The 18,151-nt window shown below is 39.6% G+C and overlaps 1 protein-coding gene across 6 annotated transcripts in view; it reads left to right on the top strand.

Moving 5' to 3' along the window:
- The window catches only part of lrrc75ba (leucine rich repeat containing 75Ba), a 40,072-nt gene that overhangs the window by 15,711 nt on the left and 6,210 nt on the right, over nucleotides 1–18,151 (top strand). For 5 of the 6 annotated variants that reach the window (XR_002197614.3, XR_002197612.3, XR_002197613.3 and 2 more), the window contains 2 exons: nucleotides 822–950; nucleotides 2,205–2,320. Coding sequence is in view for 3 of the 6 variants with exons in the window: in XM_010895107.4 (XP_010893409.1) it covers nucleotides 822–950; nucleotides 2,205–2,320 (245 nt within the window). In the remaining 3 variants the exon portion in view is untranslated. The remainder of the gene's footprint in view (nucleotides 1–821; nucleotides 951–2,204; nucleotides 2,321–18,151) is intronic. The other variant, XM_020052255.3, reaches the window with a different exon arrangement.

Raw genomic sequence — 18,151 nt, 5'->3', positions numbered from 1 at the left:
CTCAGTTTCAGGGTCTTGGCAATCTTCTTATAGTCGAGGCCATCTTTATGTAAAGCAACTATTCTTTTATTCAGATCCTCAGAGAGTTATTAGCCATGAGGTGCCATGTTGAACTTCCAGTGACCAATATGAGGGAGTGTGCGAGCGATGACACCAAATTTAACACACCTGCTCCCCATTCACACCTGAGACCTTGTAACACTAACGAGTCACATGACACCGGGGAGGGAAAAATGGTAACTGGGCCCAATTTGGACATTTTCACTTAGGGGTGTACTCACTTTTTTTTTGCCAGTGGTTTAGACATTAATGGCTGTGTGTTGAGTTATTTTGAGGGGACAGCAAATGTACAATGTTATACAAGCTGTACACTCACTACTTTACATTGTAGCAAAGTGTCATTTCTTCAGTGTTGTCACATGAAAATATATAATCAAATATTTACAAAAAGGTGAGGGGTGTACTCACTTTTGTGAGATACTGTGTACTTTTCTGCTCATCTTTACCAAGAAGGCCAATAATTCTGGAGCATACTGTGTATGTCTACACTGTGTATGTCTACACTGTATGTCTACACTGTGTATGTCTACACTGTGTATGTCTACACCTCTTGATTACGTATTGTTGTACTGTCACTAAAAACACAACATGTTGTTTATGTCATACATTTTACAATATAGTATGTCATCAGTCTGGTCAGTCTGTAATAATGCTATAATAATGTTTTCCTTACCCAAGTAATTGTTTTCATGGAAAACTAAGAGGCCTAATTGTTGTTGTAGGCACTTCAAATCATGCTACCTTCTTGTTTGATTTGCCAGGATCTGGGTTTAGAAGGCACATCCCTTAATGACATCTTATATAAGAATGCTGCATTTCTCAACCTGGTGGACCCCATATCCCATGAGCTGCTGCTGAACCTGGCTCGTGAGATGCAATGTCCCAAAAAGGTAAGATCCTTCCAACACATCTCATGGTGTGCTTTCTGCTTAGCTTAATACGCTATTACAAAACAGTCATTAGGTCTTCCAACGTATGTCATGCAACTGATTCTGATCATTTTGTTTTTCGTAATGGAGGAGCTGATTGTTGTTTGCATAGAGAGATGATAAAATAATTAACAGATTATGTTAAATGGGATGGGGATACCAAAAGAACTGACCTAACAGATAACTTATAGAAATTACAAGAAAAATAAAATGTGGTAACTGGCCTCTTTATTTACTCACACAAATCGCAAAAGAACACAAAATAACTGATCCACATTCCTGTTCTTTTAAAGTAATTAAAGACAGACAACTGCCTCAAAATAAAGGGCCGATATGCTGGGATGGTGCTTTAATGATATAAAGCTTCTCATCAACATGGAAAGCTCAGTTAGAATGTATCTTAAATGTTTACCTATTATATTATTTGTTCTATGTGTGTTTAAAAAAGCTTCTGTTGTTCCTTTTGCTGGAGCGCATAAGCGGAGCCGGCCAAGAAGAGCGAATGTCTCTTACTGAGTGACTGAGTGACTGACTACCTGTGGTTAAATAGCATAGTGGTTAGAGACGCAGACTGCCATGTAGTTGACTGGGGTTTGATCCTTGCCCTGGACCAAACGAAGTGGGCATTGGGATTTGTTTGGGATAGACTAAAACTTTGCTGGTTACAAGCTTCAGTAGCTACATTATAGTAAGCCTAAAGTAAAACTTTGTGGTTATATTGCGATGCACTGGCAACAAACATATTCCTCTTGATTGCAATTTACATAGCGTAGTTCACATAGCGTAGTGGAACCAGCCATGGAGTGATTGGAGTCATTGTTTTCATTACTGTATAACAATTAGCTAGCCATCTACAGTAATCTCTTTCTAAATTAATGTCTTGAATGTAGTGTAGCAACCCTTTTATACCTGTTGTTGGTTTGGTTGTTTGCTAATGTAGGGAAATAGTTTCGTTAACGGTGGAGTTTTGACTAATTGGTTTAACAATGCCAAAGTATTCCGACACTGTTCACACCTATAGCTTAGTTGCGTAGTGGTTAAAGACACTGCCTGTCACATTGGAGACCCTTGTTTGAATCCAGGGAGGGCAACAACATTCATCCCTTCTAATCGCAGGCTTGCCGAACTAGGCTGGCCTGGTTCCTTTCCTTGTTTTGTAATACTTAACCTTCTGTTCTTTGTTTTGGATTAATCTTTGAGCCTTTTCCCCCCCAGAAGGACGCTGACACCATTAAGTCATCCGATAAGATCTGCAGACAGCTGATTTACCATCTGACCCCTCACTCTAAGTGGCTCAGACAGAGCATGTCCAGACGGAAGTCCCAGGCCTGGTAAGCCTTTTGATTTAACCCTAACCCTTCATACATAAAGCCCATGCTCCACAATCCCTAACTCCCCAAACTGATAAATAGTTTAAATAAAATTTTCAACTACAGCAGTTATTGTGACAATAATTTAATTTAAATAACATACCCATAATATGTGCTCACAAAGCTTTCCAATAGGTTGAAAACATGTGACATGAAAGGTAGAATGTTACATATAGCTAACAATGTAGCTGAGCCAGCCAGTCAAATATATTAAAGGAGCCTTTTACCCTTGAGGACCCTTGTTGGTGTGCATCAAATGTCCAGGTAAATGACGTGTCTCACACATAATTGACCAGAAGGACCAGGAATGGCTTTACACATTAGAATGTGTATTGAATAGTGAGCAAAATTTAAAAAATATAAATATACAGCTCCATAAAAAATTAAGAGACCACTGCATCTTTTTCTTTACTTTCCAAAAAAGTTGAAAAGGAAAGTTTTGAGTGAGGAACAGAAGCGTTAAATTTGCAGTGGTCTCTTAATTCTACTGGTTTTTGCCTTGCTTATTGCTAAATAAATTGGCTGTTGGAATTAGCTTACTGCTTCTTTTGACTAGGTTTAAAAGCCACAGTTACTATTGAGATCCATGACAAGCAGTCATCCATGTAGCATATACATATAACTTAAATGTTTACAGTACAGTAGCCTATTTGTAATCCTCTTGGAAAACAGTTAACTAGCATTTAGAATTAAATTATCATTTAGAAATAAATTATCATTGGAAAACGTTATTTATACTGATATGCATTTGTTTAAGCTAGACTCAGTAAGTGCAAAGTAAAATCACCCATTAATTTAAATATTAACTCTTAACTTTATGTATTCCATGCTTTTGACAGTAATGCACAAAAATGTAAGTACAGGAGCTATTTTCACTCTTTATCCTTTCAAGATTGTTGACTTTTTGCAGATGATTTCTCGACTTGACAACATTGGTCTAGAATGTAGCCATTATAAAATCTAGCTCACACACTGAATCATGTTAATGTCAACTGCCAGTCTATTACTCTACTGTAGGTCAGCAAACATTGTCAGACAGCGTTGTGTCGCCTTCTTTAGGACCATTAGGTCTATTGCCTAACACAGGTGGAAATACCTGCTATATAAAGAATTATTTAGATAAATACTGTCCTAGGGCCTTTTAAACACATACCCAGCAAAATGCATCGCATAGGCTACTTGTTGTTGACAAAAATAATAAATGGACTTTTTTCAAGGGATAACAGGTGGTGGATTTTTCCAGGCCAATGTTGTTACTGTAACATAAATGTTAGCAATGCAACACTTTCTGTCCAAGGACATGGTTGTCAGTGATTTACAACCCTCCTAGTCCAGGCCATGCTGCCTGGTAAACTTACATTAAACATGTGTTAAAGGGGAGGAATGCCTGTGTAAATCGGAGATGCTTCTCAACACATCAACAAAATCAAATGCATTGTTAGGGCGGAGAAATCTTCGATAAATACCCGATAAATATGCTGTGTTTGTTTATATCAAGAACCAACATTACCTTTTTGCTAGGAAAGTTGTTATTAGTGTCACCATACCATATTCAATTCAGGGTATATAATAGAACCTGTAGTGTTGAATAATGGGTTTTCCAAGGCAGAATAAAGTGAATGCAAACAACTCAGTAATCAGTAATTTAATCCCATCTTAAAATGTTGGTCATTTTGCTTAGCAGAGAATAATCTGCTCCTCTGATTACACTAGTCTTTTTCAAATTGAAATCCTTTTTCAGAGAAATGTCTGAGTTTGACAGGTGCTGTTTCCAGTTAGAGCCTTGAATTGAACACCAAAATACATCAGTAAAAAATATTCAACCTAGTTTCCATTACCATTGACTTATGGTTTACATAACTGTATTAAACTAAAATTAAAAAACAAAATATTTGCCGATAATTGACTAATTTATTAACTCGACAATTCCACGTTTTCCCTACCAAAAACGTAGGAGTAAAATGAACACATCATGAAAATCCTATCAGATTTTTGGAAGTCTGTTTTTTTAATCTGTAAAAGGAGTTTTTAACTATGATTTCATTGGAAGTATCTAACTACACGTTATGCCATTGTATTACTCTGCTTTCACTGACGACCATGAACAAAGCATTTTTCTCACATAAAAATGTGTTACTATTTCCTACTTTTCGGTAGGAGTTATTTTTCATCAATGTGCTAGAAATCTTAACAGAATCTGGCAACTCTTTCCTGGTTTCAAGGCAAAATTGTTAGATTAAGTGCATTGCAACCACAACCAGTAAGCACTGATTTGAAATGAATTATAAATTAATTATAAATGTAATAATGGTAAATCCTAAACTTAACACATGTCTAACTACTTTACATGCTGAATTTTTGTAAGCATGTAGGGCAATGAGGTAAATAACCCCCTTCCCAGTCAGATTCTGTCTAATATTTCAACATGATTTCTCACACAGATTTGGACGCTAACATATACCCTTATACGTGCACTTTTGGCCAATTGTAGGATAAGATTTGTCCTACAAATGCCCCCCCCCCCATGTCAGACTACTTCCTAGAGCCCTGGCCATAGCCAATCCTCTGATAACCACATGAGGTATCACGTTTGGCTGACATTCAATAGGGCTGGGACACAACAGTCTCTGGGCTGGCCAGGCAGGACAGGATCAAAGAGGCAACCAGAAGTGTCAATCATTCCTCTGTGTGGTGCTGTTGTCACCCGCACTGCAAAGGTTTGTGCAATGGCATCAGTCTTCTTTGACTCAGAACAGGCTATCTCCATAGAGACAGTAGCCTGCTTACAAACATTGCCAGTTTGGTTGGAATTAAATAGATGGGTTGTACAGAAGTAAAATCGGCCACATAAATTAATACCCATTCTATGAATCAACATGTTTTTTTATAAACAGCATTTTTTGTGTGGATAGACAATGTAAACAATCAATTTGCTAAAAAATAAACTTTTAGATTTTTTCAATAAAAGCTGTTTCGGTGGTAGTTTAATAATTGTTCTGACTTTACAATTGAATAGCATTGAGACTTCATAGTCTATACCATACCATACCATACCATCTTCTTCCGCTTATCCGGGACCGGGTCGCGGGGGCAGCAGTCTAAGCAGGGATGCCCAGACTTCCCTCTCCCCAGACACTTCCTCCAGCTCTTCCGGGGGGACACCGAGGCGTTCCCAGGCCAGCCGGGAGACATAGTCCCTCCAGCGTGTCCTAGGTCTTCCCCGGGGTCTCCTCCCGGTGGGACGGGACCGGAACACCTTCCCAGGAAGGCGTTCCGGAGGCATCCGAAAAAGATGCCCAAGCCACCTCAGCTGACCCCTCTCGATGTGGAGGAGCAGCGGCTCTACTCTGAGCTCCTCCCGGGTGACCGAGCTTCTCACCCTATCTCTAAGGGATCGCCCGGCCACCCTGCGGAGAAAGCTCATTTCGGCCGCCTGTATCCGGGATCTTGTCCTTTCGGTCATGACCCAAAGCTCATGACCATAGGTGAGAGTAGGAACGTAGATTGACTGATAGTCTATAGTTTTGACTAACTTGTAATAGTGGTCAAAACAGTAGTTGTTTCCAAAAGTTAAGAAGAGAAGCATTTGATGCTGTTTCTCAAAAAGATTTATTGTTACAGTTATTATTGTAACAACTTGGTACGTGGTAAATGGTAAAGATAATTGAAATATCTATTTACAAATATCTATTTGTTTATATGTTCAATAGGTGTTTCATTGTTTGAAAGAAATTACGTAAATTTGAACAAATATGAACATTATTACATTGAGAAGTAAAAATAGTCAGTATTTTGTGTGGACTCTCATACAGTGCAAAACTGAGGCAATAGGCTTTGGTTGGCTGCCGTGTATTTTTGTCAAGTTGTCCTGTGCTAAATTCTTCCAAATGTCTTGGAGGATTTGTCACAACTCTTCTTATGCCTTTTTGTGCTTGTCCCTGTGCAAATGATTCCACACATCTTCAGTTATGTTGAGGTTGGGGCTCTGAGGTGGCCGGTCTTATACTGTGTTTCATCTGCACACTTCACTCTAATAATTCACATTGGATTAAACATTTTGTATATATACCCCAGATTAGAGTAACAAAGCGTATTTTGACAATTGGTTTCACAGCTGTTTCAAATTAGGCAGTTTTGTTTTATGATTGTTAGTACACACAAACGAGCTGTATGTCTAGTCTTGTTTCTAGGCTTTGTGTTTGCTTTTGAAGTCCTTTGCTAAAAATATGAAGATCAAAGCAGTCAGAACGCATTTCAAGCTGACCATCATGAGGGGAAAAAAACAGACATAGCCAAAACGTTAGGTGTGCTAAAATCAACTGTTTGGTAAATCTAAAAATAAATTACTTAAAAGCTCAGCAATGGCAAACAACCTGGTTGACCAAGGAAGACCTCTACAGTGGAGGCCCAAAGAACAAACAACCACAGTCCAACATATTAGAAACACTGTCCTGTAGATTGGCGTAAACATGCCCGCGGGAATATGTTTTCATTCAGGGGTGCTGACAATGTCTGAGTGCAGAACGGAGGATATGTGCCCATTGGTAGTAATCAAACGTTAAAAGTGAATTTGGGAATCTTGTCAGGGGCTGCATCACCATTACTTTCAGCGGCTATGGACATTGACGTGTCAAAGACTACCGCATGTGTAAAAGTACACCAGAACTATAAAAAAGAGCCTTCAGAGATTTGGAACAATGTCTTTTTAAACAAAGACATGTGGAAATAAATTAATTAAATGGACCTGGTCTACGTTATACTACCTCATCTGTGATATATGGTGGAAGAAGTTCTGTCTTGGGTATATTTGGTTGCCACTGGGACTGGCTAAGCAGCAGGATGAATTCTGAAGTGTACAGAAAAATCTTATCTGCTCAGATAGAGTACAACACAATGCCTCTAATCTACTTGCGAACAAGGACAAACGGAAGATGATTGAAGTACAGACCTCACAGATTATCACCAGGAAAGATCCCTAACATCTATTGATGTCTTTGGAACATATAGAATTGTTTTATGATTTATCTTAGACAATTTAGCTATTTAGTGGAGTTTAAGGACCTATGTTGGTCCCCCCAAAAAAGAAAATAATGAAGCATTACCTAAGATTACAGTGAAATAGGTTTTAGTGTTAATGTGGATACTAATAGTTTATGCAAAACCCGAGATACGTTTCCTGAACAGTTTATTGTATTTATAAACAAATATAATATAAATATTATATTATGTTAATAGTAATATAAAACATTTGCAGTCTTAATTACCCTCCATACACATTTTGCAACAACGTATGTGCTTACCTTTCTATTGACAGATTCTGGCTTATGGGTGTTGTATGTCACAGCTAAATCTGTCGGCAACCAGCGTATTCCCCTGGCTTTTTCCTTTCTAATCAAGTTTGTAGCACAAATGGTTGGAAATTACAGACGTTTTGTGACTTCTATCTCTTCCGGAGCTTGTACGTCTGACAAAACACACTGCATTCTTGCAATGCAATACATGAATGGCTTAAATTATAGGGTTTGAAAGACACAGTTAACAAATGCCTAATTATAGGTAAAACAATGAAGCGAGGTGTCTTGTCCACAAGGTGGCCCAGTTCTTATGAAAAGCATTTCTGGCAAAAAAAATTGTAATATTAGTAGCAATATATACAATACCAAAAATAAGTAATTTGAATTTGAATATTGACTTTTGCTTTTGCAAGCCCCATGTAGATCAGCAATAGAAATGAAGCGGGAGAGAACACAATGTTCCCGCAATGAGTCATTGAGTCATTGTGCTTCAAGACTGTGTTTCAGTCTGAGGTCAACATGTAGAAAGGCAGACACAGAATAATAAGGATGAGTAAGAAAAGGGGGATAATAAAGACGGTGATATTATGTCTACTTGTCTACAGCACTACTACAGTCAAACACAAGCCATGTGTTGATATGGCTGCAGACATTGATGTCACCCTGATTTAGAACAAAGAAGATTAGGTTGTATCTGATAGTTAAACTTGTAGCTATAGGGGTTATTTTCACTGAGTCATTCAGCTGGCTCCAGAAACCCTGCAAAGAGAGAAAGAGACTGTCTGACACTGAGGCAGCTGGACCAAAACATTAGTCATCACCTCCCATTATGTTCCCCTGTAGGGAAACTACACCTTCTAGTATTCCACATTTAAATGGCAATTCCTAAGGTGTTCCCAGATTTCAGTAGTTAATTGAGTTGTTGCAAAGCACAAAAGGATATCAGTGCCCGCTCAAATATTCTTGAACCTAGACATTATTAATATAACTAATCAAATATCTCTTACATTGTTGGATTGCAATTCATTTTGGAAATTGCAGATTTAATGGATTGCATGGTCGCAAATCTTGTAATAGTATAGCTTAAGTCTACTATACATACTGGACTCTATCCACACACTTTAATACAAATATTAAACTAGTATTTTTATTTAATCCTTTTAAAACCTTAAGATTTACTGTAGGTATTATATAATCACAAGTATGTATTTTACTCGACAGAACTACAGTTTAATGTATTCTATGACACAATACGTTTGGTGGCCTTTTTTAAATGAATATTTTTTAACAGTCCTGATAAGTGTGGTCTTATTTGGGTGTGGAGATTGTTAGAATGATATTATCCAGCATGCTTTGCAAGTTTACATTTTTTACATTTGCATTCTAAACTGGATTGTACACTTAATAAATAATAATCATAATACTCTTACTGAGAATATTGCTGAGGTTAAGGGGGTGTACTTGCAAATTAATTTTGTATGTGTAGTGTTTCAGAAGTTCATTGGTGAAATACTATTGTTTTTGTAACAGTTCATATTTATTCTTTAATGTATTTGTTAATGGTATTTTCTCGTTGTATTTCGAAATGTATCCCCGAGTATACTTTCATGGCTAAAAGTGAGTTTCAAGTGACTTTCTAGTTGTGTTTATACCTGCAAATATTTATCTTATTTTTTCACAAGCCAATTAATATTTGAACAATCAAATAAGCTCTGGAAAATGTCTAATGTGATTGGTCAATAGACCTGTTACTGGGGGAAATATGTACAGTGGGGTGAACAAGTATTTGATACACAGCCGGTTTTGCAGGTTCTTCTACTTACAAAGCATGTAGAAGTCTGTAATTTTTATCATAGGTACACTTCAACTGTGAGAGATGGAATCTAAAAACAACAAAAATCCAGAAAATCACATTGTATAATTTTTAATAATTAATTTGCATTTTATTGCATGACATAAGTATTTGATCACCTACCAACCAGTAAGAATTCCAGCTCTCACAGACCTGTTTGTTTTTCTTTAAGAAGACCTGCCTGTTCTCTACTCATTACCTGTATTAACTGCTCCTATTTGAACTCATTACCTGTATAAAAGACACCTGTCCACAACCTCAATCAAACAGGCTCCAACCTCTCCACAATGGCCAAGACCAGAGAGCTGTGTAAGGACATCAGGTATAAAATTGTAGACCTGCACAAGGCTGGGATGGGCTACAGGACAATAGGCAAGTAGCTTGGTGAGAAGGCTACAACTGATGGTGCAATTATTAGAAAATGAAAGAAGTTGAAGATGACAGTCAATCTCCCTCGGTCTGGGGCTCCATGCAAGATCTCACCTTGTGGGTCATCAATGATCATGAGGAAGGTGAGGGATCAGCCCAGAACTACATGGCAGGACCTGGTCAATGACCTGAAGAGAGCTGTCTCATAGTCTCATAGAAAACCAATAGTAACACACTACGCCGTCATGGATTAAAATCCTGCAGAGCACGCAAGGTCCCCCTGCTCAAGCCAGCGCATGTCCGGGCCCTTCTGAAGTTTGCCAATGACCATCTGAATGATCCAGAGGAGGAATGAGAGAAGGTCATGTGGTCTGATGAGACAAAGATAGAGCTTTTTGGTCTAAACTCCACTCGCCGTGTTTGGAGGAAGATTGAAGGATGAGTACAACCCCAACCGTGAAGCATGGAAGTGGAAACATCATTCTTTGGGGATGCATTTCTGCAAAGGGGACAGGACGACTGCACCGTATTGAGAGGAGGATGGCTGGGGCCATGTATCACAAGATCTTGGCCAACAACCTACTTCCCTCAGTAAGAGCATTGAAGATGGGTCGTGGCTGGGTCTTCCAGCATGACAATGACCCGAAACACACAGCCAGGGCAACTAAGGAGTGGCTCCATAAGAAGCCTCTCAAGGTCCTGGAGTGGCCTAGCCAGTCTCCAGACCTGAACTCAATAGAAAATCTTTAGAGGAAACAGAAAGTTCGTATTGCCCAGCGACAGCCCCGAAACCTGAAGGATCTGTAGAAGGTCTGTATGGAGGAATGGGCCAAAATCCCTGCTGCAGTGTGTACAAACCTGGTCAAGAACTACAGGAAACATATGTTCTCTGTAATTGCAAACAAAGGTTTCTGTACCAAATACCAATTTCTGCTTTTCGGATGTATCAAATACTTACACTCACCTAAAGGATTATTAGGAACACCTGTTCATTTTCTCATTAATCCAATTTCATTTGCATTTAGGGGTGTGGTCCTGATCAAGACAATCTCCTGAACTGCAAACTAATGTCAGAATGGGAAAGAAAGGTGATTTAAGCAATTTTGAGCGTGGCATGGTTGTTGGTGCCAGACGGGCCGGTCTGAGTATTTCACAATCTGCTCAGTTACTGGGATTTTCACGCACAACCATTTCTAGGGTTTACAAGGAATGGTGTGAAAAGGGAAAAACATCCAGTATGCGGCAGTCCTGTGGGCGAAAATGCCTTGTTGATGCTAGAGGTCAGAGGAGAATGGGCCGACTGATTCAAGCTGATAGAAGAGCAACTTTGACTGAAATAACCACTCGTTACAACCGGGGTATGCAGCAAAGCATTTGTGAAGCCACAACACGCACAACCTTGAGGCGGATGGGCTACAACAGCAGAAGACCCCACCAGGTACCACTCATCTCCACTACAAATAGGAAAAAGAGGCTACAATTTGCACGAGCTCACCAAAATTGGACAGTTGAAGACTGGAAGAATGTTGCCTGGTCTGATGAGTCTCGATTTCTGTTGAGACATTCAGATGGTAGAGTCAGTATTTGGCGTAAACAGAATGAGAACATGGATCCATCATGCCTTGTGACCACTGTGCAGGCTGGTTGTGGTGGTGTAATGGTGTGGGGGATGTTTTCTTGGCACACTTTAGGCCCCTTAGTGCCAATTGGGCGTCGTTTAAATGCCACAGCCTACCCGAGCATTGTTTCTGACCATGTCCATCCCTTTATGACCACCATGTACCCATCCTCTGATGGCTACTTCCAGCAGGATAATGCATCATGTCACAAAGCTCGAATCATTTCAAATTGTTTTCTTGAACATGACAATGAGTTCACTGTACTGAAATGGCCCCCACAGTCACCAGATCTCAACCCAATAGAGCATCTTTGGGATGTGGTGGAATGGGAGCTTCGTGCCCTGGATGTGGATCCCACAAATCTCCATCAACTGCAAGATGCTATCCTATCAATATGGGCCAACATTCCTAAAGAATTCTTTCAGCACCTTGTTTAATCAATGCCACGTAGAATTAAGGCAGTTCTGAAAGCGAAAGGGGGTCAAACACAGTATTAGTATGGTGTTCCTAATAATCCTTTAGGTGAGTGTATGTTTCATGCAATAAAATGCTAATTAATTACATAAAAATCATACAATGTGATTTTCTGGATTTTCTGTCACTCACAGTTGAAGAGTACCTATGATAAAAAAAAGACTTCTATATGCTTTGTAAGTGGGAAAATCAGTAAAATCGCCAGTGTATCAAATACTTCTTCTCCCCACTGTATATACAGGTGCTGGTCATTAAATTAGAATATCATCAAAAAGTTGATTTATTTCAGTAATTCCATTCAAAAAGTGAAACTTGTATAATGTATACATTCATTCCACACAGACTGATATATTTCAAGTATTTATTTCTTTTAATTTTGATGATTATAACTGACAACTAATGAAAACCCCAAATTCAGTATCTCCGAAAATTTGAATATTGTGAAAAGGTTCAATATTGACACCTGGTGCCACACTCTAATCAGCTAATTGACCCAAAACACCTGCAAAGGCCTTTAAATGGTCTCTCAGTCTAGTTCTGTTGGCAACACAATCATGGGGAAGACTGCTGACTTGACAGCTGTCTAAAAGACCACCATTGACCCCTTGCACAAGGAGGGCAAGACACAAAAGGTCAGAGCTAAAGAGGCTGGCTGTGCACAGAGCTCTGTGTCCAAGCACATTAATAGAGAGGCGAAGGGAAAGAAAATATGTGGTGGAAAAAAGTGTACAAGCAATAGGGATAACCGCACCGTGGAGAGGATTGTGAAACAGAACCCATTCAAAAACGTTGGGTAGATTCACAAAGAGTGGACTGCAGCCAGAGTCAGTGCTTCAAGAACCACCACGCACAGACGTATGCAAGACATGGGTTTCAGCTGTCGCATTCCTTGTGTCAAGCCACTCTTGAACAAGACACAGCGTCAGAAGCATCTTGCCTGGGCTAAAGACAAAAAGGACTGGACTGCTGCTGAGTTATGTTCTCTGATGAAAGTAAATTTTGCATTTCCTTTGGAAATCAAGGTCCCAGAGTCTGGAGGAAGAGAGGAGAGGCACAGAATCCACGTTGCTTGAAGTCCAGTGTAAAGTTTCCAGGGATGGTTTGGGGTGCCATGTCATCTGCTGGTGTTGGTCCACTGTGTTTTCTGAGGTCCAAGGTCAACGCAGCCGTCTACCAGGAAGTTTTAGAGCACTTCATGCTTCCTGCTGCTGACCAACTTTATGGAGATGCAGATTTCATTTTCCAACAGGACTTGGCACCTGCACACAGTGCCAAAGCTACCAGTACCTGGTTTAAGGTCCATGGTATCCCTGTTCTTAATTGGCCAGCAAACTCGCCTGACCTTAACCCTATAGAAAATCTATGGGGCATTGTGAAGAGGAAGATGCGATACGCCAGACCCAACAATGCAGAAGAGCTGAAGGCCACTATCAGAGCAACCTGGGCTCTCATAACACCTGAGCAATGCCACAGACTGATCGACTCCATGCCACGCTGCATTGCTGCAGTAATTCAGGCAAAAGGAGCTCCAATTAAGTATTGAGTGCTGTATATGCTCATACTTTCCATTTTCATACTTTTCAGTTGGCCAACATTTCTAAAAAACCTTTTTTTGTATTGGTCTTAAGTAATATTCAGATTTTCGGAGATTCAGAATTTGGGATTTTCATTAGTTGTCAGTTATAATCATTACAATTAAAAGAAATAAACATTTGAAACATATCAGTCTGTGTGTAATGAATGAATATAATATACAAATGTCACTTTTTGAATGGAATTACTGAAATAAATCAACTTTTTGATGATATTCTAATTTTATGACCAGCACCTGTATTTTGCAATACATCCACAGGTATTTCATGTTGTATTTTGTTTATTACAAGGAGGCTTCTCCCAAGCAATTTGCTAAATATTTTCCTTGTATTTCCTATTCTTATGCTGCTGTATATAATATTTATACATATTACAGGTTTAGTATGTCTGATCCTCATCAGAACCTGGTAGCTCAGTCTACTGGGGCCCTGTACATAGGAGACAGCTAAGGAGCATGACAGTTGCTCCCTTCCTCTGACTTTTACATATTGACCCACAGCCAGTCAGTGTGAGTGCAGCAGAGACCTGGGGTGTAGAAGAGGCAAGGGGTGCTAGCCTGGTTTATCAGTATGATACACTTGCTCCTGTATCTCTGCTCTGAGGTTTACTGTAGCTGTGAAGGGAACAAATGAATAATAGAGAACTTTGATTTAAAAATTAATGACATTGCAAAAATACATTATGTCAGCAGTGCAGTATGCCAGGGGAGATATGGAGAGAAAGTGGACATCAAAATGTCAAAATATCCCCACGAAAATGGGGAAATCACACCTTTGACTGTACCGGGTCTTTATATTATATGATATTCCTAATGCAGATATGGAAAATATTCAAGCCTTTTAATTTACAGCGAGACATAAAAAATGCCTCTGTACTGAATGACAAGAATATACTTTCTCAAAACTTTCACAACAAAGCGTTGATCTACAGATAGATGGACCTAGAGAAAAGCCTCCTGAACCAGCTGGTCTTGGGGCTTTTTTCACAAATCAAAACTGATCCACAGAGCCTCAGGAGAACAACACAGGTAGACCCAATCAAATCATGGGAAAAAAACGAAATGGCTTTTTGACACACTTCAACCAAATAAAGCAGCAAGATATGTGACCTGCTGCCATGAAAAATGGGCAACGAGTGGAGCCAAGCAACATGAACATAGCCAATATTTGTTTCTATAATTATAGTAGTTTCTCTTGTCATTAATATTTGTTAATATTTATACATTATTAAAATGCTGTACATAAATACTAATTTTAATGCCATGCTTGCTCAATTGCTTAGGCAATGTAATGAAGTGTTTCACATGCCAAATAAGCCTTTAAATATAATTTGAATTGACAGAGAGAGAGAGCCAGAGTGATTCAAAGAGAAACAGTGAGACGGAGAGAGAATGAGATGAAATGGGCTCGTTACTTACAGAGCTGAGACCTTTATTGTGTCTGAGGAACAGAGATTGGGCGTATGTAACCCCATTCACACCTACAGCTGAGCTGTGGCTGCATTCATCTATAAAACTCTGTTGTGTGCTCCTGCGAAGATGAGATTTTGACCAAATAAAAGGCAGCGAGAGGATGAATATGTACAGAACAAAAGGAAAAAAGGATGTAGAGGAGAGATAGCTGAATCCACAGACAGGCCTTTTATTTATAACTTACATTAGAGAGACACATTTTTCACTTTTATGATACAGCAGTGCTGTGACACTCCTGTGAGGTGAGCTTTTGGAAAATACATTTCTGTTCCTGTCAGGACCAGATGATGACTCAAAGATGAAGGACAGAAAATGCATCTCTTTGTTGAATGTGAATTTACGCTGCGATTAGTTGTCCAACCGTTATTATGATGAACCTGTCCAACCATGTCAATAATTATGGCACAGTGATCCCTCATCTGGCAGCTGCTGGTGATTCATATTTGCCCTGTTTCCTCACCGATCAATCTTGTTACTGGACCTAAAACAGTATACAATAACCAAGAAATCAGCTCAGCGTGATTTCAGTTTAGAAAATCACTTTCCAAGTATTCCCACTTTACATAGAAAGGGCCTGGAAGTTCACGGCATGTCTTCTTCCTAGGCATCTGCGTCAAGCCATTCTTTCCTCACTGGATGTCTGACCAGGAAGTAACTCGTATCAGTGCATGAGACGAGGAGACTGACCATGATATCCCAAACCCAAAGCAATGCTTGGTGAATATGCATCACCCCACATAGCTACCAGCCATGTCAGCCAGCGGCCAAGTCAAGATTTGGACCAAGACAGCTTGATATTACAAAAGTCCAACTCAGACTACTGTGATGCCTGGTATCCCCCAGGTAGTCTATAAAATACTATATAGAAAATCTACATCAGTCCTGGTGTAAGTAAATACGAATCTCTACATAAGATTTATATATATACACACACAATATCTCACAAAAGTGAGTTCACCCCTCACATTTTTTAAAATATTTGATTATATATTTTCATGTGATAACACTGAAGAAATGACACTTTGCTACAATGTAAAGTAGTGAGTGTACAGCTTCTATAACAGTGTACATTTGCTGACCCCTCAAAATAACACACAGCCATTAATGTCTAAACTGCTGGCAACAAAAGAAAATGTCCAAGTTGGGCCCAAAGTGTCAATATTTTGTTTAGCCACCATTCTTTTCCAACACTGCCTTAACCCTCTTGGGCACCAGAGCTTCACAGGTTGCCACTGGAATGACGACATCACAGAGCTGGTGGACGTTAGAGACCTTGCACTCCTCCACCTTCTGTTTGAGGATGCCCCACAGATGCTCAATAGGGTTTAGGTCTGGAGGCATGCTTGGCCAGTCCATCACCTTTACCATCCGCTTCTTTAGCAAGGCAATAGTCGTCTTGGGGGTGTGTTTGGGGTCGTTATCATGTTGGAATACTGCCCTGCGGCCCAGTCTCCGAAGGGAGGGGATCATGCTCTGCTTCAGTATGTCACAGTACATGTTGGCATTCATGGCTCCCTCAATGAACTGTAGCTCCCCAGTGCCGGCAGCACCCATGCAGCCCCAGACCATGACACTCCCACCACCATGCTTGACTGTAGACAAGACACACTTGTCTTTGTACTCCTCACCTGGTTGCTGCCACACCATCTGAACCAAATAAGTATATCTTGGTCTCATCAGACCACAGGACGTGGTTCCAGTAATCCATGTCTTTAGTCTGCTTGTCTTCAGCAAACTGTTTGTGGGCTTTCTTGTGCATCGTCTTTAGAAGAGGCTTTCTTCTGGGACAACAGCCATGCAGACCAATTTGATGCAGTGTGCAGCGTATGGTCTGAGCACTGACAGACTGACCCCCCACCCCTTCAACCTCTGCAGCAATGCTGGCAGCACTCATACGTCTATTTCCCAAAGACAACCTCTGGATATGACGCTGAGCATGTGCACTCAACTTCTTTGGTCAACCATGGCGAGGCCTATTCTGAGTGGAACCTGTCCTGTTAAACCGCTGTATGGTCTTGGCCACCATGCTGCAGCTCAGTTTCAGGGTCTTGGCAATCTTCTTATAGTCTAGGCTATCTTTATGTAAAGCAACTATTCTTTTATTCAGATCCTCAGAGAGTTATTAGCCATGAGGTGCCATGTTGAACTTCCAGTTACCAGTATGAGGGAGTGTGCGAGCGATGACACCAAATTTAACACCCCTGCTCCCCATTCACACCTGAGACCTTGTAACACTAACGAGTCACATGACACCGGGGAGGGAAAATGACTAATTGGGCCCAATTTGGACATTTTCACTTAGGGGTGTACTCACTTTTGTTGCCAGTGGTTTAGACATTAATGACTGTGTTGAGTTATTTTGAGGGGACAGCAAATGTACACTGTTATACAATCTGTGGACTCACTACTTTACATTGTAGCATAGTGTCATTTCTTCAGTGTTGTCACATGAAAAGATATAATCAAATATTAGCAAAAATGTGAGGGGTGTACTCACTTTTGTGAGATACTGTATATTAAATCCAAACTAAGACAGAAACGTAACTGGTAAAGCACTGAATGGACATAGTCAAAGGTTTTTGCAAGGTAATATACAAATGTAACAAGTTCATATCAATTCAGATCAATGACTGTTTCCCTTTTCTGTTTTCCTTACTGCTCAGAATGATTCACTGCATAAATAGCCCAACTCCTGAAAGTCAGCATTTGAGCAACATCAAAGTGCAATAACCTTATTGAACATCTCACCATAACATGAAACAAATGTCTTTTTTCAAAGGGCATGAGGATTTGCAACTGATAAGTAGTGTGTTGTGAAACAGATATCTATCCATAAGAAGAAAAACAAATGATCAGTCACATGGAAAATGTATTAAATTACAGAATTTCGGTAATTCAAATGTCTCCTGTCAGATGGAACACACACCTGCTATTTAAAGAGTACTTTAGTACTTATGTCCACTGAACAACAAAACAAAATAAAAATGTTTGATTGCCAGTAAAATGAGTTGATTCCACGTTTGATCTTTGATGGCCGACAAGTATATTAAATATTAAGGATGTTTATCAATCAGATATGTCTACAACAATTTCCTGCTGCCACAATTAATTTAGAAATGT

Source organism: Esox lucius, chromosome 13 (assembly GCF_011004845.1).
Source record: "Esox lucius isolate fEsoLuc1 chromosome 13, fEsoLuc1.pri, whole genome shotgun sequence".
NCBI classification, from domain to species: domain Eukaryota; kingdom Metazoa; phylum Chordata; class Actinopteri; order Esociformes; family Esocidae; genus Esox; species Esox lucius.
Note: the sequence above shows the minus strand (reverse complement) of the source record. Positions and strands in the feature narration are given on the sequence as shown.